This window comes from Takifugu flavidus, chromosome 15 (assembly GCF_003711565.1).
Source record: "Takifugu flavidus isolate HTHZ2018 chromosome 15, ASM371156v2, whole genome shotgun sequence".
NCBI classification, from domain to species: domain Eukaryota; kingdom Metazoa; phylum Chordata; class Actinopteri; order Tetraodontiformes; family Tetraodontidae; genus Takifugu; species Takifugu flavidus.
The window spans coordinates 957,798-981,562 of NC_079534.1; the positions used below are offsets into that span (position 1 = coordinate 957,798).

Genomic DNA, 23,765 nt, shown 5'->3' on the forward strand with positions numbered 1-23,765 from the left:
CTGACCTTGTCTGCTTTATAAAATAATAAAACTCCACAGCACAAAAGTCTATAGTAGAATAATCGACATGGTGGTGTCATTTTATCCTCATATATTGCATTTTAAAATACACTAATTCAGACAGCAGTGATTAATAAAATCTATAGTTTTATTTCAATATGTGCAGCCAGGTGCAAAGTGTAATGAAGTCCTTGAATGAATGAATAACACTGTGGCCTTTCTGTGTGTGTGTGTGTGGTGTGTGTGTGTGTGTGTGTGTGTGTGTGTGTGTGTGTGTGTGTGTGTGTGTGAAAAGGTACTGGCTTAAATACTGAGGTCCGGAAAGTAAATCCAGAGCCAGCAGGTCTCCACTTCAGATGTGTGCAGGTGGTACAAATGAGTAGAAGTGAACCGCTTCTGATGAGAAGTGCTGATGTCTGAGAGTCAGTCGCCGAGGCTCCTCACAGGGCGCCGTGCCTGTTTGGCGAGCGGTCGCAGGACCGCATCTGCATTCCTCCTCTCGCTGTCTTCCGTGTAGAGGTGGTGCTGGTGAATGTATTCTATCACCGAGTCTGGGATCAGGTATTTGACGCTCATCCCTCGTCTCAGAGCCCGGCGCACCTCGGTGGCGCTGGTCTCGTTCCTCACCCACTCCCTCACCAGGTGGATGTTCCCGGAGTGGCGTGTGAGCGCGTCCGACTCGTGCACCGCCCTCTCGGGCTGCAGCGCCCCCCGGCTGACGCAGATGAGGCCGAAGCGGCCGACCACCTCCTCCACGTGGTCATCTCGCCACATGCCGGGAATTTTGAATGTGTCTAGGAAGTCTGCACCGCACAGGAGCTTCAGCTGTGGGGGGACATCTGTGGGGGGCGAGGTAGTTAGTCAGCCGGAGGCGTGAACAGAAAGCCATGAAATCACTCATTAAAATGTATATACAAATGTAATACTAATTGGCAATTATGCTAATTGGGCCTGTGAGGCTAGCATCAGTGTTGAGTCTGTCATGCTATCGTGCTAATTAGGATAGGAATATGATTACTGTGATAATTGATCAGCAAATATATTTGGACCAAAGTGCTGACCGACCACCCATCGTCATTCATCCAATTTCAAAAGGATTTCAAAGGCAAAGATGTGATTTCAAACCCAACATCACTGCTGGCAACCAGAGCTGACTGTCAGTCCTAAACAGAATACCGGATAATTGTTCTGTTCTCACCTGAAAGGGAAGCGATGTTCTTATCGGAGCTGGTGAAGGTTGGCTTGCTCTGCTCATACCGCTTCAGTATTTGCTCATGATGATATCTGCCAACACCAAACACGTGACAGAGAACTAAAAAACACAGCCTTGTTAATGAGAACCAATGCAACAAAAGGGCTGTTTGTGAGAAATTTGTAAAAATGATGACTGACAAACGTTCCTTTTTCCAAATACAGAATCTTTAAGGTAATAATGTATGTGTGTGTACGTCCGGGAGTAAAAGAATGTGCGACATGTGCAGCTCTGGACAACAGGCCAGTTCATGCCCTGATCAGGACACGTGTTGAGCAAACAGTGCTCGGCGCTGGTGAAGGTTGGAGGGTTTTAGCTCAAGAGGAGATTAGTGGGGAAAGTATGGAGCTGAGTCAGGGCCAACGGGTTTTGTCATTTCAAAGAAATAAATTGAAATCAAAAGCTAATATTTGAAACGGAGATTTTAGGTTTTGAGGTTTAAACACAACCTGTTAGAATTTCTTTAATATGCAGATTCAAAAGCGATTTTTTTTTTTTTTTTTTACAGTTCTGCATCTTATATTCCAGGTTTCAGGTTATACCTTTTCCATATTTATGGCCCTGATCTAGGGAGCATGGTAACAGATGAATGGTGTAGAATGATGAGTGACAGCAGGGCAAAGAAGGCAGAGACTGCACCTTCCTCGTGTTGCCTTCAGGGAACGTAGGTTAAATGGCACGTCAACGCACGCTATCTTTCATCTGGCCACAAAAACACCCACACCACTAGAAAAGTTGCAGATGCTTCAAAACTGGCACAAATTCCAATATTTGGTGGACACGTTAAGGCAGATTGTGCAGTTTACCACCCAGACTGACGGTGATGGCGTTCCCAACGCCCCTGCGCTGCTGTGAAGGCAACGCAGCACACCATCATGGCCTCTGCTCAGCTGGGTCAACCTACGAGCACCAATGTGTGGGTCGGATTTTCTTTTAGTGGAGCTTTCAAATGTCAATATATATATATATTTCAGTGTTAAATATGTGTTCTGGCATTTGGGGCAGCAAGTCTCATCAAAATGACAGATAGTGTGCGTTGAGTTCCATGTGCCATATGGCTCATGTTCCCTGAAGGCAACGTGATTAAAGGAGGGAGTCGGCCTTTATTGCCATGAATCTGAAATTCAAAAAACTGTAACAGCAGGTTGTCGACCTAAACCTAAAGTTTCAGTTTTACGTGCTGCATTTTGAAGAAGGGAAGAAGGAAAATGAAAGGATTCAAGATGCATTTCAGTGCGCAGCGCAGGCGCAAACAGCCTGTCATGCATGACATGAAGTAGGTGGTGGGATACAGTTTCAATAATGATGCCATCAGTTTTTGGTGCCTCTCTGCCATTCGTGTGAAAGAACTTCACAACCCCAGAGGCTTATTTAGACATCCTCTGTCTTGGTTTGTCCTCCTAAATGGGAGTCAAAGGGCTTTTAACTGAACAGAACCTATAAGTCAGGCTGTAGAATCCTGGAGATGCGCTGCAGTATTTCTCCTGTTATGGAGCAGCTGCGGGTTTCTACCTCATGGTGACCGCAGTCTCTGTCCAGTCTGGCTGCTGGCTCTCCCATTCATCAACTGTGACCCAGTTGGAGCTCTGGAGCGCCAGCTTTGCCATGGCAGTTCGGTGCTTAGCCAGTACCAGGCCTTGCTTCCCATAGTTATCGCTCACAGGGGACACGATGCCGCTCACTACTTGGTACTGACCTGAAGGGAGAGAGGATTAACACTATCTTCCTACATCATCACAAGCGCCCTTTAGAAATTTGGTACCAATTTGTGAAATAAAAAGCTAAAAGCTAGCCGTTAGAATTATATATATTTTTTAATATAGATTAATTTATTTCATTCAAAATATATTTTAAAAAATGCATTGACAAAAGAGGCATACACCTTTAAACAACAACCTACGCCAATAATCAAGTTGGTCAGCTGATATGTTGTAGGTGAGGGATCAAATGGAATCTGTAAGAGCATTATTTAAGTTCCAACCTCCTTATAAGGTACTACGCTTACATCAACAAAGCATCTTAGAGAGAGTGGGCTGAGGAGCAGCGCTGAAGCTATTATGACGTCATTGGGACCATGTGATCAGGCCAGCGCTCTGATTTAGAGCTGCTCTGGAAATAAATGGTCAAGGCTCATTCAAGGAGACCAAATGTGCTGACAGAAGCGTTAGAGGAGGCCTCTGTGGCAGCACATGATGCAGATCCCAGCCGGCTACTGGGCTGTATACGTGGTTTTTACTTCAACACAATGGGTTTGATGTGTGTTTCTGATGTATTTTTTTGCTACGTTAAATTTTGTATGCATTGACGTAAGTTCAGACTCTTTACTTGGTACTTGGTTGAAGCCTATTTGGCAGTGCCACAGCCTCTGGCCTTCCTGGATCAAATGCCACAGGCTTTGGATGGCTGGACTATAAGATATTCTGCTAATCTTCTCTGAAGCTCCATCAGGCTGGAGAGGAACAGACAAATGACTATTTTCACGTCTCAGCAGGCTGGGCCACTTCAGGACACCAGAGTAGTCCTTAAGCCACTCTGGTGTTGTCTTGGCTTATTAGGGTCAACGTCATGTTGGAAGGCAAACCTTCAGCCCTGCTGGAGGTTGTGAGGTCCGAATCAGATTTTCATTAAGCACTTTACTCCATTCAGGTCTGAAAATCTTATTTCTTAGAGGCCTAAGCACTATCTGACAGTCCTGCAGGTACTTTGAATTTAATGCATGTCGACTCCAATCAAGGTGTAGAGACATCTCAAAGGTGAAACTGGATGACTCTCAGAGCGGGAGTTAAAGGGAAACCTGAGCGATGCAAAGGGTCTGAAGACTCATGTCAATGCAATAGTTTACTTGTTTTGAAATGAATTTGCACCAGCTAAAATTCTGTTTTTAATTTGTCTTTTTGGTGTGTTTACTGTTCAGGATAGCACAGAATATTGCAGTATTTTAGAAATGAAAACCACCATTGTTTATGCACCATTTGCTGCTTCTGAAAATATATATAAAAAAGACACTTATGTGGAATATGAAACAGAAGATATTGGGCCTCTAACTTTCGCTCATCACCTGTTCTGTGCATGTGGTCTCTGGCCAACTCAAACAGCCTCATGTGCTGGTTGGTGATTGGATTAAAGGAGCCACAGGCCAGCAAGACCAGGGGAATGCGGTGGGAGGCCATCAAGGTTTACTCCCCACTGTCACTGTCAAAGAATCTATGAGGAAATAGAAGAAAGGAAATGGAATTAGGCAGGCAAAAAATCTACAAGGACACTTCAGAAATGTTAAGATTTGCTGTACAATGTGATGCACAACAGCTGCAAACGGTTGCCTTTTTGCCAGAATGTATCATTTTCCCCACAGTGCTGCTGTGCCGGCAACTTCATTCTAATGTGCAGGACAGAACTAAATAGTGCTTATATTTTATCCACCCCTGTGTGCAAACAGCATAGATATAAATGAGTAAATTTTCATCAACTAAATTAAGTGTGTATTATATCTGGAAACATGATGCATGATGTATTCACACACTTAAACACACCTTGACTTTTTAACCCATAAATTCACAAAACATTATGATAGCGTGTTTGTGTATATTCATTAATTTTAATGTTACAATATTGGGCAATCACCTCCTCAACGACGCCTTAACAGTTGACATTGAACGTGCAGCTAATTAAGATTAACCAAGATTAGCCCATTAGCCCGGGGGAGTAAAGACATATTAAAAATACATCAAACTGGGTATATCGATGCTATATATAGCGCAATTGTGCAGCAAACCTAGATAAACATGATACATATACCGCATTTGATTACCTTTTCCCCCATTGTTGTGGTGTAGATGATGTGTCACTCTGTTTGTACTCCCCTACTACAGACTCTGTCGCTCGATGGTTCCGCCAACCGAAGTGGATGAAATTAACTCAACTACGACCCCTACTGGATAGAGGTTGAATTTATTTTGGAACAATGGCATAGCTGTCCATGGTACTGAAATATATGCTTGAAATTTCAGACCAGAGCCAAAATTTTACGGACTCTCGTGTTACTGGCGTGTTGCAACTCACCGCCGCTTGTCATGTAAACGTCCACGTTCATAGAAAATAAAATTTTTGTGACTTTATGTGCAAGCAAAATGTGATACTTGCTTGTCTGCCTGCGTGTGTACCATCTTGATTATAACATACTCAGTGGTCTCTGTCTGTCTCTCTCTATGTAATCCTCGAACACACACCGTCATCCAATAGAAATAGAAGCATCGGGGAATTATTGAAGAACACAAGGCCGCTTGAGAAAAGGAGCGATTGTGCCACAGGGTAAAAAAAAGAAAAATCCTAAAGACTAAAATCTGTGAGGGGGAGTGTAACAGTGCTGTTCTGCGTGTTCTGGAAAAGACACAGCTGGGAAACCACACGTAAGCTGCTCTAGTTAACTTAACAAATTAGTACCACAATCAAAAAACATCTGTAAATTATTGAAAGTTATTAATATTTACATGATCACGATCACATTAGGATTGTTGTTGTTATTAATACTATTCGTAATTTTATTACCATGACTACTTCACGTTGCCATTAGAATAAAAATTAACACATTGTTGTAGATAATCGCCATCCCACAACTCACATTAGCTCTTTTTTTAGATGGTTTGTAAAGTTGGTGGGTTGAAGCAGGGATTTGCCGGAAACGGATATTTGTTTGTTTCAAGATAAAAGTATATACAATTCAAAACTCCTGCAAACTTGATGAAAAACTAACGATCATAACGTTCATGTAAACATATAGAATATACTACTTAACTGAAATGACGCCAGGGCTTTGATCCTCTTTTTGCATTTTTCTACTCCACTGTGATGTTTTATTTTTAAAGCATATAACGCAAGAGGCATTTACTGATGGCAATTCTCTCTTTCTCTTTTCCGCTCTCGCTCGCTCTCTCTGTCTCTCCCAGGGTCTCTCTACCCACGGATGAGCCTCCCCAGTTTTAAACATCCTCGCCCTCCGGAGGTGATTCAGGATTTGACAGGAGGAAAAGGACGGAGAAGCATCACCCGCACGGCTCGATAACCATGCAGCTCCTCGGGCTCCCGTTCGGGCTGTTTTGGCTCTTCTGGTCCCACTCTTCTGCTATCGGAGGAAAAGGTAGGAAATTAAGATGATGTATGAGATCAAATTACGTAGAAGAAAACGAACTTGGTTTCAAGCGGTTTAGTTACTTTTCCCGCTCGAGTTTTGCCAATAACTTTGCTTTATTTATGTATTTTTAAATGTACTTTTTGAATTTTGCGTCGTCTGTTGTTATTTTCTTATTTATTTTTAAATGTTGTGAGTTTCACACGGTGCCAGGCAGAACCATTGACAGGACAGGTGGTGGGAGATTATTGCAGAACGAACTGACATCAGTGGGGTTAATGCGGAGAAATTAAGGGAGCCAATAAAACAATAAACGTTCAAACTCTGCACCACCTCTTTTTTTTTTTTTTGGTGAACATTTCTCAACATTCCTCATAGAGAGATGCATATTTAATGCATCTCTGTATGTTACTCTGATACTATATATGGATAAAGTCGTTGTTTGTTGAACACAGTTCCCTCTTGTCCACCTCAGTGACCAATTAGAGCTCACATCGGACTATATATGTATATATTTACCTGTTTTTAAAAATCCTTTAATTTCCTTATATGATCTGTCTGATCCACATGTAAACTTGTCTGTTAGGAATATATTGTACGTATTATTGTCACGTTGTGCTTGTATGCAAATACAGCCACATTAATTGTGAGATATCATCAGAATACCTGAGAAACGGTTGATGGAGAAATATCGTCACGCTGTGATATCGTTTTAAAATGAATTTACAATTGTGACTAATCAAAACGCACCTTTGTCAATATGGTGGCCTGTTTTTGATGTCTCTTCACACTCACACACACACACACACACACACACACACACACACACACACACACACACACACAGGCTTGCGTTGCCTGCAGAGCGATGCTGGTTTACAGTTGGATTAATTGGGTCTCTGGAGTGAGAGTGCTGGGCTGACTGGCTGTCTGTGTGCACGTTCATAATGGACCAACATATGGCCGTGCCCATTAGGGAGGAGGTGGTCAAAACTACTTTCCCAATGTGGGAACTTTCACCAAGAGCCTTGAGAGGAACCCTGCTTTTCCACCTCAAAAACTCTGCTCTAAACTTAGCTGGAGCGATATGTTTCCCTCCCGGTTTGGGCTCAGACCAGTGTTAAGGTTCTGTCCAGATGATGTCTGATGGTGTTCCCATCATGGTGCATGTGTATTTATCATTAACCTCATGGTACCTCAAGGTGATGGAGACAAATTGGTCAAAATGACCAACGGAGTGTGTTTGTATTACTTTATGCTGATGTCAACCCCGTATGTCCCCGGTCAGGTAGGTTGCACTGGTAGGTTGTATCCAGGAGGTGCTGAAGGAGCTAAAATGGGATGGTAGAAAATCTAAAAGGCCATAAAAGCAACAGTGCTGCTGTAAAGAAGCTGTTTTGATTAGCAGGAGACCATTTTAGCTCCTGAACCAACTGTACGAACTTGTGTTAAGACGGTGATGTCTCCTTAAATGGTTTTGATGCACATTTTAATGCTTTGCATCAATAGAAATGGAGATGAGCCGCCTTTGATAAACAGTGGAAATGGAACCACATTTGTCAAACAGATTCAGATTACAGCAAACACTGAATGCTGTTTCATCCCATTCCATCTCCTGGCACAGCTCATTATCTCTGCTTCTGTCTCCTGATTACTGAGCGCGTGGCCAGTGGGATAAGGACAAACAATCAGTTCAAAATCCTGCGTCCAGACCTCCTCCATTTTTTATTTTCCCCCCGTTCCCCTTCCTCTGCTGCGGTGTGCCTCCTATTTTCTGACTTCTGCACAGCATTTCGCCGCTGCCGAGGTCACTGAATGCGGCGCCGTGCATCCGGCCGGTGTCATTTCACAGTTTCCGTGCGAATGCAAACGGGCATCTCAAAGACCTGAGGAAAAGACGGCGCCCTGCGGATCCCTTTGGGTTGCACGTTGATAGAACTGGGCATGAAAGCGCCTATTGGCTCTTTAATGTAAATCCCCACAGCCTGGCGGCGTGCAGGTCAAACAAAAAAGGACCAGTTCTCTGTACAGCAGCTGAATGTTTATATGTGAGGGACAGTGTGTGTGTGTGTGTGTGTGTGTGTGTGTGTGTGTGTTGTACTTACAAGCTTTACAAGCTTAGCAGAATACAGTACACATGAGACAAAAGCTCGCGGCTGAATACCTTTTTACATAAGGAGTCAGGAAATAGAATGCAGCAAATGAAAACCAAAGGATGCCGACTGAAAGGATTAGTGGGGCGCCGGAACAGAAAGAAAGACGGAGGGAGGAAAGAAAAAAAAGAAAATCGAAATCATGATCAGATTTATGGGAGTCTTTTCAACAGAGCCGTCGAGCTTCATTATTGTCGCTGCAACATAAATCGTGACAGTGAGGCGGAGGGCAGGAGCGTCGCTCAGGTTTCCCTCTTCTGTGAGCGGACTGGTGAGACAGTGAGCAGGGGGATCTGTTCGGGGGGGGGGGGGGGTGGTTGTGGTTCTTTTTACTTTTAACTGTCATCCGCTTCAGTTTGCACTCTTTCTTCGCCCTGTCCATCCTGCTCTCTCTCTCTCTCCCCTCGCTTCTCCTTGCCCATGTTTGGCTGCTCTGCTCTGTTGAGCTGATGCCATTTGGAGGGCAAATGTCAGAGAGAGTGAGCGAGGGGGGGGACAGAGAGAGACAGAGATGGAAGGAAGGAGACAGAGGCGGGAGGGAGAGAGACAGAGAGGGACAGAGATAGAAGGAAGGAGACAGAGGTGGGAGGGAGAGAGAGAGACAGAGAGGGTGGGGGACAGAGGGAGAGTTTTTATCATTCCTCCTCTTCTCTCTCCAAAGTCATTCATCCTGATTTCCAAAGCCATGTCTGTCTGTCTGTCTGTCTGTCTGTCTGTCTGTCTGTCTGTCTGTCTGTCTGTCTGTCCGTCTGTCCGTCTGTCTGTCTGTCCGTCTGTCCGTCTGTCTGTCTGTCTGTCGGGGATTTGCACTCTTTCCCTGTTTTCAGGCTTTTCTGCTTCCATGTCAGCCTCTATTTCACAGTCCACATATCTGCTCGTGTGTAAAGCCCCCATCCAAAAAGAAAAAAAAAAACCCAAACAAAACAAAAGAAAAAATCCCTGCATGTTTGCCTCCGATGCGCGTGCACGGGCCAGCCAATACGCGTAAAAAGAAACCGCGCACGTTGTGGTCGGGGAGGTCTGCGTTGTGATATGCAAATGAGCGCAAATATGCAAATAGATGCCCTAATTTGGATGTTAATGACTCTGTACTGGCAATTATAATAACTCTGATGAGGCTTGAGGGTGAGGAGTGGAAAAGAAGATGCATGTGCAATGATGAGTTATTAAGTTTGTTTGTTTTCTGTGTGCGTGCGTGTGTGCGTGTGTGTGTGTGTGTGCGTGCGTGCGCTAGAGTATTATCGCCAATTGGCCCCTCTGGGACTCTTCGGTCAGCGCTGCTGAATATAAGGTGGATAAACTCCGCACGCATTTCTCACACGCACACGCGCAGATTCCTCCTCTCACTAACGCGTGGATGCAAATCCTCCGCGTTAATTCACCAGCACATTAAAATGCTGACCTATTCCTCCGCGGGGCCGATTCATCAGCGCCGATAAGACATTTTTTTGGTGATTTATTTTAATTTGCAAATCTTGGCGGCGCGGTTGCTGTGCAGCCGTTCGCAGCGGGACGATGGGAAAAGTCTTTCATAATTTGCATACAGTAGTGCACGAGATTACGCTCCTTTGATGTTCCTAATGTATGAGACGCGAAGAGAAACCAGCAAAGAAGACTGGCGCAATGGAGGCTCTGACATGACGTGACACTGGATTAGAGGGAATCATAACATGGAGAGATTCACTGGTTTTTAGACATGACACATTTAAAATTGTGGAAAAGCGGTTTGGAAGAGACGCTCCGATCTGCCGTGATGCCTTCGGGGGCGTAGGAGAAACCAGCATCTACCCACGATGTAGAATCAAAGGTTTGGGTAAAGGAGTGTTTGTTTCTGAGAACACAATTGAGGCTCAGCTGGTCGCAGGAAGACCGATCGGTTTACTTTAATTCGGTTAAAAGAATAGATACTGTACCCTCGTGGTCAGGCTAAATGAATTATTAAAAGAAACTTAAATGAAAGTAGGTCCCAGGGCGGATAAATAACGACAGGCTCTGGGATTTTTGTGGTGAAGGACACATTTGTCTGAAGGCCTCATCCTTTTAGCTGTTTATTTTGGGTTGTAGAAAACAACAACAAAGCTGTGACGTTATGCTGGAGCCTGTGGATTTTGCCTGCGTCTAAGCGCCCCCCCATTAAACCGCAGACCTCCACAGTCTGATCTAAATCCGTTATGAAGACATGAGCCGCTGCGCGCCGCTTTGAATATGATTCCAATATGAAGTTATTGGGCTCTGCATTTGTAAAATGTTTGCAACACGGCGCGTTCGAATGCGAAACACAGATGCTCGGATGCACAAAAGCGCTCCCACTCACATATTGATTGAGTCATCTCCATTTCTCTTTCATGTTGTCTTGTGTGGGCCTCACTCTGGGCTTTGAAATGGCTTTATATTTGATATCTGCGCTTTAGCTTCTCGCCAGTTGTAAGCGTGAAGGAGCCGCGCTTTTCAATCCCAAGACATCTTTGTAGATTTTACAACCACGCTGCCTTTTCCCACGGCCTTTCTATTCTAGCAAAACTCCAACATTTTCTTTTCTGACTGGCCTCCCCTCTGCCACCAGCCCCACTTTCCTTTCTCTCATGCGTTTGTCGTCCAGATACGTGCGCAGAGTCGGCGCTTCACCTGCGAAATTAAAATCCGAGCTGCTCTGACCTCGTGTCTTCCTCGCTGGAGTCTTAATTAATCTCAGGGTGTTTTTGAATAGCGAAATGATCAAACGCAAATGCGCTATTTTGAAAATGTCCTCTGTAATTATTTGAGGTTGAATGAAAAGCGGTGCACAAAGTCAGGTAGGAACAAGAGAGGCGGCTCTGAGAACAGCCTCAACATACTTCACCACAATGTCATTCTTTATGGGTCCTCTTTGGAGATGAAATGTTCTCTGCTCTCTGGTTTCGGGTTTCCACAACAATGTTCCGCTGGGAATTAAAGTCTCCCCTCTTTTTTATATACAGCTCCAGGAAACCCACTTTATCAAACTGTAATCTGTGTTTGGGGGGCTGTTTTTTCCATGAAAGAAGCGCCGCGACTCTGAGGCACCTATTGGACCAGCGGCGCCGTTTCCATTTTGTAATTTACGCCCTTTCTTTACCTTTGTTCCCTCCATAGGCAGCGCTTTGGTCTGATTTGTTGCTTCTTTCTGAGTCATTTGCTCGGCGTTTCCCACTCACAACTTTAGTGTCAGCGTGGCAGCATTTCCCACGGAGCCCGTGTCGGAACAGATGAGTTGTCTTTTTTTTTTAAACTCTGGTAACAACCTCCTCTGCTTTCCTCCGCTGTTACGGGCCCCCAACCGGCACTGTTTCCAGTCCTGCGGTGGCAGCACAGGCTGATAATAACGCTTACGCGGGGTTTTCTGGGCTGGCCATCGTTAATCGATTAGCATTCATTATCACAGTTGCAAACTGAAACATCCTGTTTGATATTAGCGTCAGCCTGGCGGGTCATTTGGCCATTTCCATGTGCAAAATCCCCCAGCGGCGTACATTACTACACCGATACGGTGCCAAGAGGACAGGGTATGAGAAGATTTGCAGTGATAGTTAATCTTTTTATTGAAAGTGAGGTGGGATTTTGCTCTGTTGTGCAGCTATTTCTTCATATTAGCTTCGTTTCTGTGGTATTTAGCCTGCGTTGAACTGTAATGACACCATCTATTCTGATTAGTCCTCCACAGGGTTATAAGGTTAACTAAAGCACTAGCACGCGCTCCCTCCGCCCTGTAACTACACATATGCTCTGTCGTACTAAAATCTTTCACCGCATCACAGCCTTTTCTCCTGGGATGCACAGACTGGATAAGTAAATTCAGCGCCGCAAGCAATAAAAGTTTTACAGCTTTAATTTGACTATGCACTCCTGGCAACACATGTAACTAAAATATATTGGACATTTAGAGAGCAGGAGATCGAAGCCAAGCGCACCGCGCTGATGAATGTGTCATTTATAAACGGGTTGGGTGGTGTTTTATCGGTCATCTTCCTGGTCCGGCTCTCGTTGTGAACCCTTGATTATACTTTATTCCTCGTCACACCAGATGAGCCCCACAAGGGTGGGGGGTGGGGGGGGGGGGGGGTGTAAAGGTGAAAGAGGCTGGACCCCTTATGTATTGGTCTGGGACATATTACCTTAAACCCTTCTTCCCCTTTTTCCTCCTCCTGTGTGGCCACTAGAGCATCACCCTTTATTTAAAGTAATTGGCCAGAAAATGGCTCCAAGTTGTCATCAGTACGAGGGGAGTTCCTTTCAGCAGCCTCCAAGCTTATAGCTCTTGTTTCTTCGCCTGCTCTCCTCTCGCCTTCCCCTCCTACACTTTCCCCATGCCGGACCCTTTTGCTTATATCCTAATTCATTTCCTCACACACACACACACAGACTCGTACACGCAGCCTCAATAAGAAGGTTGCTGCTCTCTGCATTAATGAGGAACAGCAGCGAGTGTATGGGAACTGCGGATGGCAGCTCCACAAAGACTCAAATTCTTTTAGATGAACCAAATTAGCGAGGGATGCCGGACTGTTGAACCTGCTGCTCGTCTCTTCCCTCGTTTCCCCCCTTGTTGTTTGGATGGACTGATGAACTGGCACAGCAACAGGGCTGAGTGTAGGTGTGGAACACTATTAATGAGATACAGTGCACATGCCTTCCAAGGTGCTATTTGCCTCTTGAGAATAAATTCCTCATCTGGACTGTAGCCAGGAGAAGCGCCGCAAAGGGAACACCGTGATATTTGCTTTAGTAGCCGTGTGAGACGTCTCAGCCATCTCGAAAATGCCCAGGTTCCCTGTCCTGCGTCATCATTCTGCTGTATTCTAGAGGCTTTGCATCATGAAGGTTTTGTAACTGTGATTCAGTTTTGAACCAAAAGCCTCTTTGTTGTTGCAGAATGCGTTTTTAAGCCACGTTGTCGTAAAGATATTGATTCCAGAAGAATAGCGATGACAAACTATGATTTTCTATTATGAACTTGCAGATTACAAAAAAAGAAACTGTTCACACTTCTGAAAAAGCTTCTTAAGCTTCTATTATCCTCTCACACAGCGTCGCTCAGCCCGTCTGCTGTTATTGCCCAACCGTCAAGCTGGGCTTTTGCAAGCACAATGCGATCCAGACGCTCTTTAAATTGCCGTAGAGTGACATAAATGACCACTTGACTGATTTTTCAATAACTTCACGGCTCCAGAGTTCATTTTTCTGTGTGGTGCAGTGCCTATTAGCTGAAAGAAGCTTCGTCAGAAATGATTTCTCTCAGCAGCAGAGCGGGCCACACTTAGTGCTTCCTGGATATTAGGAGGATATTTAATCAAAAATTAAAATTCTGTCGTAATCTACTTTGCTCCATATTGGTGCTGAAGTGGGCGGGAGGCTGAGAGGTGAAGCGAATTGTGTTTCGATAACGCTCCTCTCCGTGTTCTGGCCTTCAGAAATGTAAGATTGAATCCTGAATAGTACAAGATGCTTTTAAACATAAGGAGGAAAACTGCACAAAAGTGCGCATTAAGGTGCAGAAGTTTGAGCATGTTCACTTATTTATTCATTTCCACGGCAACACAGCGGGTGAGGGTGTTCATTTTGCTTTGTACCGAAACCTTCAGAGCCGTGAGACGTGAAACTTGGGGAGAAAAAGCTCCGATGATACCAGGGCCAAGAGGTGATAAATAGCAAAATCAAGAAAATAACAGGAAACAGGAAGCAGGATTCATCATAATCATGGAGTGGAAAGGAGGCGGTGTCACAGTAGGCAGAGCTGAGTCATTTCTGAGGTTGGTGACACCTTTTCTTCTCTCTCGGATGAGACGTTTTTGTTTTAAAGCTGCCCTGATCCTCCAGAAAGATGATATAGTCTTTACATTATATTTCAGCTTCCCGCTAAGGTGCCTTTTAGCATTTCCTTCATCAGTATTCAGTGTTTTCAATTCTTTTTAACCTTTTGTTCATTCTATGTGAATCTGTTGCTGATGTTCCATCAGAATCAAGTCGACTCATTTTCAATTTTACAGTTGTATAAATATTGGTGACACCGAATGTGCCTCTGCTGTCAATCACGTCGATTTTTAGGGGCTTTTTTCCCGCAGTATAATCTGCTTCTGCAACCTTTACGCGTCATTTCGGCATCATTTGCGTGTTTGTTGCTGTTTTTCACCTGTTCACTACATTAACCTGATGTGTGGAGCAACGTTTCACGCGCACCTCCGCTGTGGGTGGGTGCTTTTAAATATCACCGCACGCACGCACCTGCATCCACGAGCAGTGTACTGCCACGTGCACTTCCTGTACACCAAAATCGCTAATGCACGGTGTGGCAGCAGGGGAGTTTAAATGATTAATGGTGGCCTTGGTGGTGCTTCTGCCAGGGCTGCTGCTAAAACTGGTGTCATTCCTTCTCTTTGCTGTCTCTCCATGAAATTTGGATAAGTTTTGGACTTCTTCAAGCACAAGTCCAGGTTCCTGCCTCTCCCCTCAGTCATTTCTTAATCCATCCCTTCCCCCTTTATCACCATCAAATCTCCAGCTTTCTTGGTGGCCATGAGCTGAATCAGGTATATTATGTTGCATTGCAGTTTTTGGACCAATTGAAATCCTCTTAAATGTGCCCCCCCCACCCCCCCCTCTGTGACATCACGACCAAACTACAGAAATATTTGTTAGACTGAACTAAAATTCATTGATCCTGGGGTGTTTACAAGTTGTCGTATGAACATAAAATGTCAAAATGTACAGTTGAAACAGAAGAACGTGCCACAGAAGTGGCAAAATCTATAGTTAAAGTCACATAATGTGCTGCTTTAATGACAAACGCACAGTTAAAAAGGAAAAATGTGCGGCTGAAGAGGCGAAATGTCCAATTAAGGTGGCAAATGTATGATTAAAATAGCAAAATGGCCGATTAAAAACAGCCTACATCACAAACCTGTGAATAAATGACGTTACTGTAGCATTGAGACAGTTATTACGTTATCGGAGTCCTGTCCACTGTGGCGGGGGCAGAACTCCGGCATGGCTGCCAACTCCCTGGTATTCATGCTGAGGTCAACACCCCCATCAGAGGAGTTACGTTGTCAGCAAATGTCTGTAGCCCCGGATTATCTCAGAATAGCTAAACGGTTCTGGCAGTCAGTTAAAATAGATAAACTAGATACAAACATGATTTTGTGATTATTTTTATCCCACAAATGGGTTTAATTGAGTGGGTTTTGGTTTATGACGTAGCAGAAAAGCCTTTCCTCTCACATCTCCTCAGCTGAGGAAGTTTGGGGGGACCTTGTGTGAGACCTCCTGCGGCACCAGATTACAGCGATGATGATTAAAAGCAGCCTCCTTTAGATGAGCATTGGCTGATTTTTAAAAAAAGTGCCACAGCGGATGAGGTGCAGGGCGTTTCGCCAAAAGAAGTCCCACTCTCGAAGAATTTCTGAATTAAGTTTGTATAACGGGTTGACAGGCTCCCACTTCCGAGTCCAATAATGGTGAATTTACATCTAACCTCGACGAGAGATGCCAGGTTTTTTTTTGTCTTGTCGCCAACTTGAGTAGATCCAGTCAAGAAGAAAAATATATGTGCGTAAAAAATAGGTATACAAATGGCTAATTCAAATGATGGCAACGGGAAACTTCTTTAAATACTGCAGCCTGTGTTGAGCCAAGTCTGTGCAGACACATTATCCAAATCAAATCTGCTTGGTGGAAATTAGAGTTATTTTTACACCCACCACAGGGTCCTTTAATGTTCATTTGCACTCTAAATTGAATAAAATAACAATTTAAAATCTTTGTCAAGTCATAAGTGAAATCAGTTCCACTCATATACCGACAACAAACATAAATCGCTACAGCGGAAGAAGAGAATGGAAGTCGGGGAAGTTTCTTAAATAACAGCAGTGTTAAGCCTCGTAATAAACACAAATAAATCATCCTGACATGATGTGCTGTAACAACGTGGCAGAACAAATAGCGTTTATATTAATTTCTGCCCCTGTGGGAACCCCCTCCCCACGCACACAGACACCACACACTTCCAGTTCATTTCACCACTTCAGAGCATCTGGAAGTCAGCCAGGGCCTTCTCTCCGAGCTCTGAAGGCCTGAGCTTATCACAGTTTTTAATATACGAGGCGCTCCCGCCTTAAGTACGTGCAAACTGATTAAGTATTCATTGTGCCTCGGCCCTGTTTAAGCTTGAAACGCCGAGCTGTATTTCACCGATGCAGATCGGAGGCAAAGGAATTTCGGTAAGTGCGGCTGTAGCACATTCTGAGTGGTAATTTTCCAAAACGCTCCATCAACCATTCACAAACAAGCGCTATTACCTCACTGAAGAAAGGAGAAAACAACACAGCAGGGACAGTGTACAGTACACCAGGCAGACCAGTACAATAACAGATCCAAGAGGAAATATGGGCTGATCACTGGTGGGAGAAAAATGATTAACGGGATGACAGAAGAGCTGATAAAAGTGGTAATTAAAGCGAATCTGTTACAAGGAAACAATCTGGCCAGATTTTATAGCACGAGCTGGCTGAAAAAAGCCCGTAAATTTGATGCTAAGCCTGATTTCGATCCAGAATTCAAGATGCAGCAACCCGCTCCTCCACCCACCCCCACCAATATGGTTGCCATGGTGATCCGACCAGGTCAAAAAAAGAGCTACTTTTGTGGACATTAGATGTGTTAAAGGTTTCACGCTCTCAAAAGTGTCACAGAGTATTACAGGTACATATTTGGTCAGTATGACTCATCCTCTAAATTCAAATATGATGGGATGTCTCGGCCTGAGCGCTCCTGAATGATTTCCAACGCCTGTTGGGCCTGTTCTGATAACTGCTCTTTTTCTTTTCTGACACAAATGGGAGCAAAACACATTACCAGACAAGCGGATGATTTCTGATGTGATTCTTGCTTCCTGGCAGAGCGGGCGGGATGAAAAAAGGAGCGCTCACTCTGTCTCTGTCCGCGCTGACTTTTATCCTCAAACTCTTTCTGTTTTCTCTTTGACATCTCTTTGTTGCTTCTCCTTGTTGGCTGCCAACCTGTTCTCTTTTCAGTCGACTTAGACCAGGGGTGACCAGACCCGGTCCTCACGTTCCTGAATCCAGCCGGGTTTTCCGTCTACCAAGGAGAAACGTCAGGATTCCAGGTGAAAGCCTTGTACCCACCTGGTAGGTCAGACAACCCGGCCGGATACAGCTCTTATGGACCGGGTCTGGACACCCCTGACTTGGAGGGAGAACAGATGTAGTCTAGATGTGTTTAAACTTCTTTTTATCCTGTACTGAGCCATTTTATCTGGATAATAATGCGCTTAATGTGGTAAATCAGCAGCTAATCTATAAAATAAACCCTGTGACATGGGAGATTAGCCGGAGCTTCTATCTGGAATCAGTGGATAAAGAAATAATTACTCGCTCTTATGTACATTTCTGGGAATCTGTCCACCAGTTGATTAAATAATGAGTCAGATGGAGGATCGTGCATTCTTTGATGAAAATATGTCATTTAATTTCTTTTACCTTGCGTGTTTCTAAAAAATATATATTTCCAAATATCTACAACAAAACACTAATTAAAATGATGGTTTCTGTAACTGTTATTCAACTTGACGGTTACATTTTCCCATCGTGTTTCACGTTGCTGCAGAGAACCAGCAGGAAAGGTGAAGGGGGGGGGGGGGGGGCATCACAGAACAGAACAAAGCTTCACCCACATGGACAACAATCTGGACAACATGAGACGGGTGGAGAACACAGCGTGCGACCCCTGGCTCTCAGCAGCTTCCCAATTCCACTTGAAATGGATTCAATTTGTATTTTAATGAGTTGGGTAAATATCACTGTTCTTTTAGGACCATGGTCGGGTTTGTTTGTGGAGTATTCAGGATGGAGACAGGGTATTTAGGGTGCCGTCCTGCACCATTTTGGCATAAAGCAGAACATTCTTTTGTCAGTAATATAATGAAAATGGTTTTCTTCAATCATTTATATGCAGTAACAGCTGCTCAGGTGTTAGTTTCACGACCGCACATATGTCTCAAAACTCATGATGTCAGCTATATATTCACCTCAACGATGGATCTCTGCGGGCTCTTCTTGTCATATTCCTGTCGAATTTACCAACCACAGTTCGTCTTCAAATAGTTAATTATTCAAATGGGGCCATTGAGTGGCATAACAGCAAATTAGAACTGATCCTGCCAAAGCCTTCTCCATGGGGGCTCCCGCTGGATCTCCTTTTTAAGTTTCTGGGTTTCTGTATTTATATTTGGTCCGGGGGACAGCCGAGGCGTTTCCTGTTTAAATCATGGCTGACTTGATGTCATTTGTGGCGTTGACACCGGCCTTGCATCCGCTGCATTTGGCTCGTTATAGAACTGTAACTCATTTAGGTGGTTATTGCGACAGCCTGAAATCCTTCACACTGGGCCGTTTATGAAATTCATTTCATCAGTCTGGGGTTCAAGGTAGCATTTCATTAAATGCTCCCAAAAAAAGAAAATTCCCTCCAGTTCTATTTACTCCGCACACCACAATCATATAAATGGCCCATGTTAGCATATAAGCATCTATTTTGTATGATTTAAGCAGGATTGCTGATGCCTTGGAGAGCTAACAACTGCAGTAGCTTGCTGCACCACCCAGACAACCCCCCAACCCCCCCTCGTTTCATTACTAATGGAGACCATACTGTACATTACTGTATGTACACGTGTCATACATTTGGGCCAATCCATCATCACAGGGCACGCATTATTCATGCAGCAGAAAGCCGTACAACTGGGTTTATTTTATCTCCATCGCTGCGCAGCTGTCGGCCAGGCTACTCTACGAGCAAAGATTCTGATCCAGAACACTGAATACAGCTGCTCACTCGCTGCACCAATGTAGTGTGGAGAAGAAACTCTTTTTTTTTGATCACCAAAGTTATTTTGATCGGGTGAAATGCTGCTGCTGTTATGACTACTGCACTGTAATGACTACCGGTATACATATCTGGCACTTGAGGTGTTTAAAGGACGAGTTTGGCCAAATATGTAAATTCCCTCATTATCTCCAACATTAATGAACGTTCTGAATCCTCAAAACATGTCCATACCTCCGGAGGGACGGGCTAAGCCAGCCAGATCCATAGGCTGCAGAATAAACAGAGAACGAGAAATTCAAAAGGCTGCAAGCAGCAAAAGCGGTATTTCGACTGTTTTTACAGCCGCCTGGCGACGAGAAGCAGGAGAGATCCGGTTCTGTGCTGATCACGACCACACGTGAGTGGGAGCACCAGGACAGTTGCGTCTCCAACATATTTTCACTGAAATGTAACGGCTTGAGTTGAGAGATCATTTTCACAGTTTGTTTCGTCCTTTCACATTTGCTTCTCACACTGGTGAAATAACTAAAGCAAATGATGCTCAGATCCAGCAGAAAACAGAGTTTCTCCTCCAAAACGAGACGCTTTAAACGCTGATCTTTAAATACTTTGTAACGCTCGCGCAGTTGTGATTCTTCAATCCCTTTTTAGAAAGTGCAGATAATTACTGATGCGAGGGCAGAGGAAGCTCTTTCTTCAGAATAAAAATAACAATGCGAGGCTCGAAATCAAACACAGTGTGCGAAACGGGCCCTTTCAACCTCCCCTCTCGTGTTGGGAACCGGTGTCATCACTCACCATTTTACCATGGGTGGAGGGGGGGAAGGCATGTTTTGCAACCATTGCTCATTAGAGTGTTAAGTTTCTGTCTTCATTAAAATTTATTCCCCCCCAGAAACCAGTGCTCCACTTTAGCTTTTACTGAGCTATGCATCTTGGGCTGCACACACCTTCGTTATGTGGGACAGTGAATCTGGCCTGCAACAGTGTCACAGTCAGTGTCGTGGCACACGGAAACAATGAAATGAATGAACGGGATGAGCGAGAGGCTGCATCCGTGAGGTTCTGCTCACGGGAGCTTTTAACTAAAGTGAAATTCCAGGGAGAACGGTGCGAGAGGAATCCGGGTCAGAATCCTGCAGCCGCCTGGCCGATGCAGGGAGCAGCTCTGGGAGGAATGGTTTCCTCGCCTGCTGCCGGAACAGTTTGTTGTTGCAGTTTGACAGATAAGCTATGTGGGTCACGCGGGTTACAAGCCGTGCCCTCAATAAAGGAATCTTTTCCAAAGCCGCCAGAAGCATACGTGCCTCAGCCTTCAGGTGCAGAACATGTTCCCATCCTCGGCTAGACCACTGCTGGGGGCTGGAGCTTCATCGCCAGCGGGATGTTTACCCAATGTACACTCAACCCCCCCATCGTACTGAACCATTACCGCATTAGATAGCTTTTAATGATGGAGGTGGTTATGCGGGTTAACCACAGCTAGCAGGTGCAGGGTTCTGTTCCGGGCCAGAGCCTCTCACTGTGAGGTCTGCCTGTTTCTTCAGTGCTCCCTCCATGTATTCCAGCTTCCTCCCACAGTCCAAAGATGTGCACCTTATCCTAATTGGTTCTTCTGAACTTGCCCGTAGGTGTGAGCGTGTGCGCATAAGATAAGCTGTGAGGTTTAATTGATTAATTTCTGCACAGAATGAAGAGGAGGGGCAGTTATTGCTGTTTAAACTGGAAACACCCTATTGTTCTGAGTCATCTTTAAAATAAGCTTAAGCTTTAAGCCTTAAATCTAGTATAACAACCTTTGTGTCTCGTGGGATACAAATTAATTCATCACGAGTGCTGCCATCAAAAACGTGATTATTTCTCCTGCTGAGCAAAAAATGCATTGGGGGTTGTGTTCTGTCAAAGAGAGCTCTGCAGCAGGTGCACCTTCCTCGGAACGCCAAATAGGTGACACCTGCAGGAACAATAAAGCTTATCAACACCAATTAATACCAATCTCTCTCTCTCTCTCTCTCTCTCTCTCTCTCACACACACACACACACACACACACACGCACAGGCCCACAGGCCCTCAGGCAGCTGTAGACTTGAATTTGATATGTCAGCTTTTAAGATAATGTCTTGGAACATTAGCCTTTATGCAGTAAGGAACATCGCTGCATCTGGTAGAGAGGAAGACACAGGATTAAAACCATCCCGCTCCACGGCACCGTGCTGCTGCAGCCCTTCCGATGTTCCCCCAGACCCCTGCTCTGCAGAATAAAATTAAACTTCCACTTATTTACTGTCGTGTTCCTCCATTCGTTATAAGGGAGCTGAATGTTTCGACATCTTTTAGGAACCAGCTTTCTCCTCACGTCATCGCAGCAGGAGTTTTCCTCCAAACTGTTGTTTAGCCCGGTGGCAAGTATCCTATATGGGTAGTAATGACCCACCAGCGGCTCCATTTTGTTTTTCAGAGGGGAAACATGCAGTGTTGTGCTGTGGCGGCCCAGGAGACAGACTAAAGTTTGGGTTAGGGCATCAGTTGACCAACAACAGCAGTTATTACGAATGAAAACACCACAGTGCTGAAAATTCCTTAAAACAAAACAAGTACTTTACTTTAAGTGAAGAAAAAAAAATCCACATTTATACATTACATCACCTGCGCTGGGTTATTGATTAAACCCTCAGCCACCATAAATCTTCCCAGTGCTCGGCTATGTGTAATAGCGAGCTAATCTATAAATCGCCGATCTGTGCGTCCACCTCATCGTGTTCGAGGGATTCGAATTTTCCCCTGAAAAGATTCTCCAGAATTATAACAGGAGGTGCATTTCTGGTCTCCTCCATGTCCTGGATCTGCCTCCAGGTCTTCTCACTGCTAGACTCACTGAGACTTGTCTCCAAGGAGACATCCAGGAAGCATCTGGACGTTAGGAGCAGCGGCTCTATTCTTAGCTGCTCTAAGCAGCCAAAACCAGGGACGTGGGTCCTGCCTCCTGAGGGCCCATCACCTGAAGGAGGCACCACAGAGATCTGCTGCTCCGTGATCTGGGCAAAGGCAGGGGAAGTCTTGGACGTTTCTTCAAATCGCCATTTCAGGACACTTAAATAGCTGAAATTTTCTTCCAGTAGGAGCCTGAAGGAGCGCCCGCTAATCAGACACCCCACATCAAGCCGCTGCTGCTGCTGAGCCAATCGGGGGCCAGAAAATTGCTGCATGAACGTGTATCTGCGTTTGATCGCAGTCGCATCGCCGAAGATTTCTGTTTGAAACTGATATTTCACTCAGGTTAATTAATGCAGACCGCTGGCATCCAGAAATAGAAAGCGATCAACAGCAGCAGCAGCAGCAGCACATTTCCATTTGTGTGATCATCTGTGGAGGAATGCAGCTGATAAGCTGCGTATTCTTCTGGAAATTAAAAAAAGATGAGGGCGGTTTGTCCTCTTTCAGTCTTTTTGACTCCTTTCTCCCCTCAGCTGTCGGAGTCAGTGGGGGACACTGGCAGCCTTCGCACATCAATACGTGTCTGAACTCCACTGAAGTGTGATCCATCATCAGGAACCAGACTTTAAAGTGACTTTAAGGGGCTGAAGAGAAGCTAAAAATCATCAGCGAAATAACCTTTCGACAACAATCTTTGATGGCATTTAATGTTGAAACAAGATACTCCGCTCCAATGAAGACATTTCATCTTTCTAAAAACACAGATGCGTTCGTTTAACGTGGCCTGGAGAGTAAGCTGGATGTCGTAAAAGCCAGCGTGCACGTCTCATCTACATCAGACCTGCTCATTTAAATGCCGGCGAGATGAGAAGAGTTGAATGAATTTAAATGCTGAGACTTTCTTTCCTCCGGTGACTCAGACCAGCTAAAATAAATGTGTGGATGAAAGAGTTCTGCAGATCCCACATCTTTGAACGTTGAACAGTGGCGGCAGCCTGGGAGAGTCGTGTGGCTCGGTGATAAGAGGCGCAAATTTTCAGATTGCCCAAATTGCAGAGCTGTTTACGCACGCACATGCACACATTTAAAAAAGACACTGCCTGGAAGGAAAGAAAAATGCACTGTAAAAAAATCCCCAGAGAGGCTTGAGATGGCTTGAAAAAATTGAATAAAATTAACAGTTTGCTGGAGTGAGCTAATATATGGATGCAGTAATACCTACCTTCTCTTAGGCCTGTGAGGGATGCGGCTGAGCAGCCAATCCGGTAAAAACAGAATAAATCAGCTTACTCTCTACTTTCAGTCGATGCAGCAAGTAACCCAGATGCCAATTACTCATTCTAATATGTCTAAACTGATGTCGCTGTGTCGGCTCCCTGCTTGGAGAGCGTCAACAGTGCACACGTGATCCAGATCAATCATCCCGCAGAGCTGTCAGGACTA

The 23,765-nt window shown here is 44.7% G+C and overlaps 2 protein-coding genes across 3 annotated transcripts in view; one reads left to right on the forward strand and one right to left on the reverse strand.

Moving 5' to 3' along the window:
• Positions 1-127: 127 nt before the first annotated feature.
• nmnat3 (nicotinamide nucleotide adenylyltransferase 3) lies at positions 128-5,212 on the reverse strand. The gene is made up of 5 exons (XM_057057148.1): positions 5,061-5,212; positions 4,311-4,456; positions 2,765-2,948; positions 1,199-1,284; positions 128-839 (listed from the first exon to the last, which is right to left on the reverse strand). Exons 2-5 carry the CDS (start codon positions 4,420-4,422, stop codon positions 424-426), a joined length of 798 nt encoding a protein of 265 aa, XP_056913128.1. The 5' UTR covers positions 4,423-4,456; positions 5,061-5,212; the 3' UTR covers positions 128-423.
• Positions 5,213-6,220: 1,008 nt separating this feature from the next.
• clstn2a (calsyntenin 2a) overlaps positions 6,221-23,765 on the forward strand; it is a 66,591-nt gene continuing 49,046 nt past the window's right edge. Inside the window, exon 1 of one of the 2 annotated variants that reach the window (XM_057056131.1) lies at positions 6,221-6,386. In XM_057056131.1, the coding sequence (XP_056912111.1) occupies positions 6,314-6,386 (73 nt within the window). In that variant the 5' untranslated portion in view covers positions 6,221-6,313. The remainder of the gene's footprint in view (positions 6,387-23,765) is intronic. The other variant, XM_057056130.1, reaches the window with a different exon arrangement.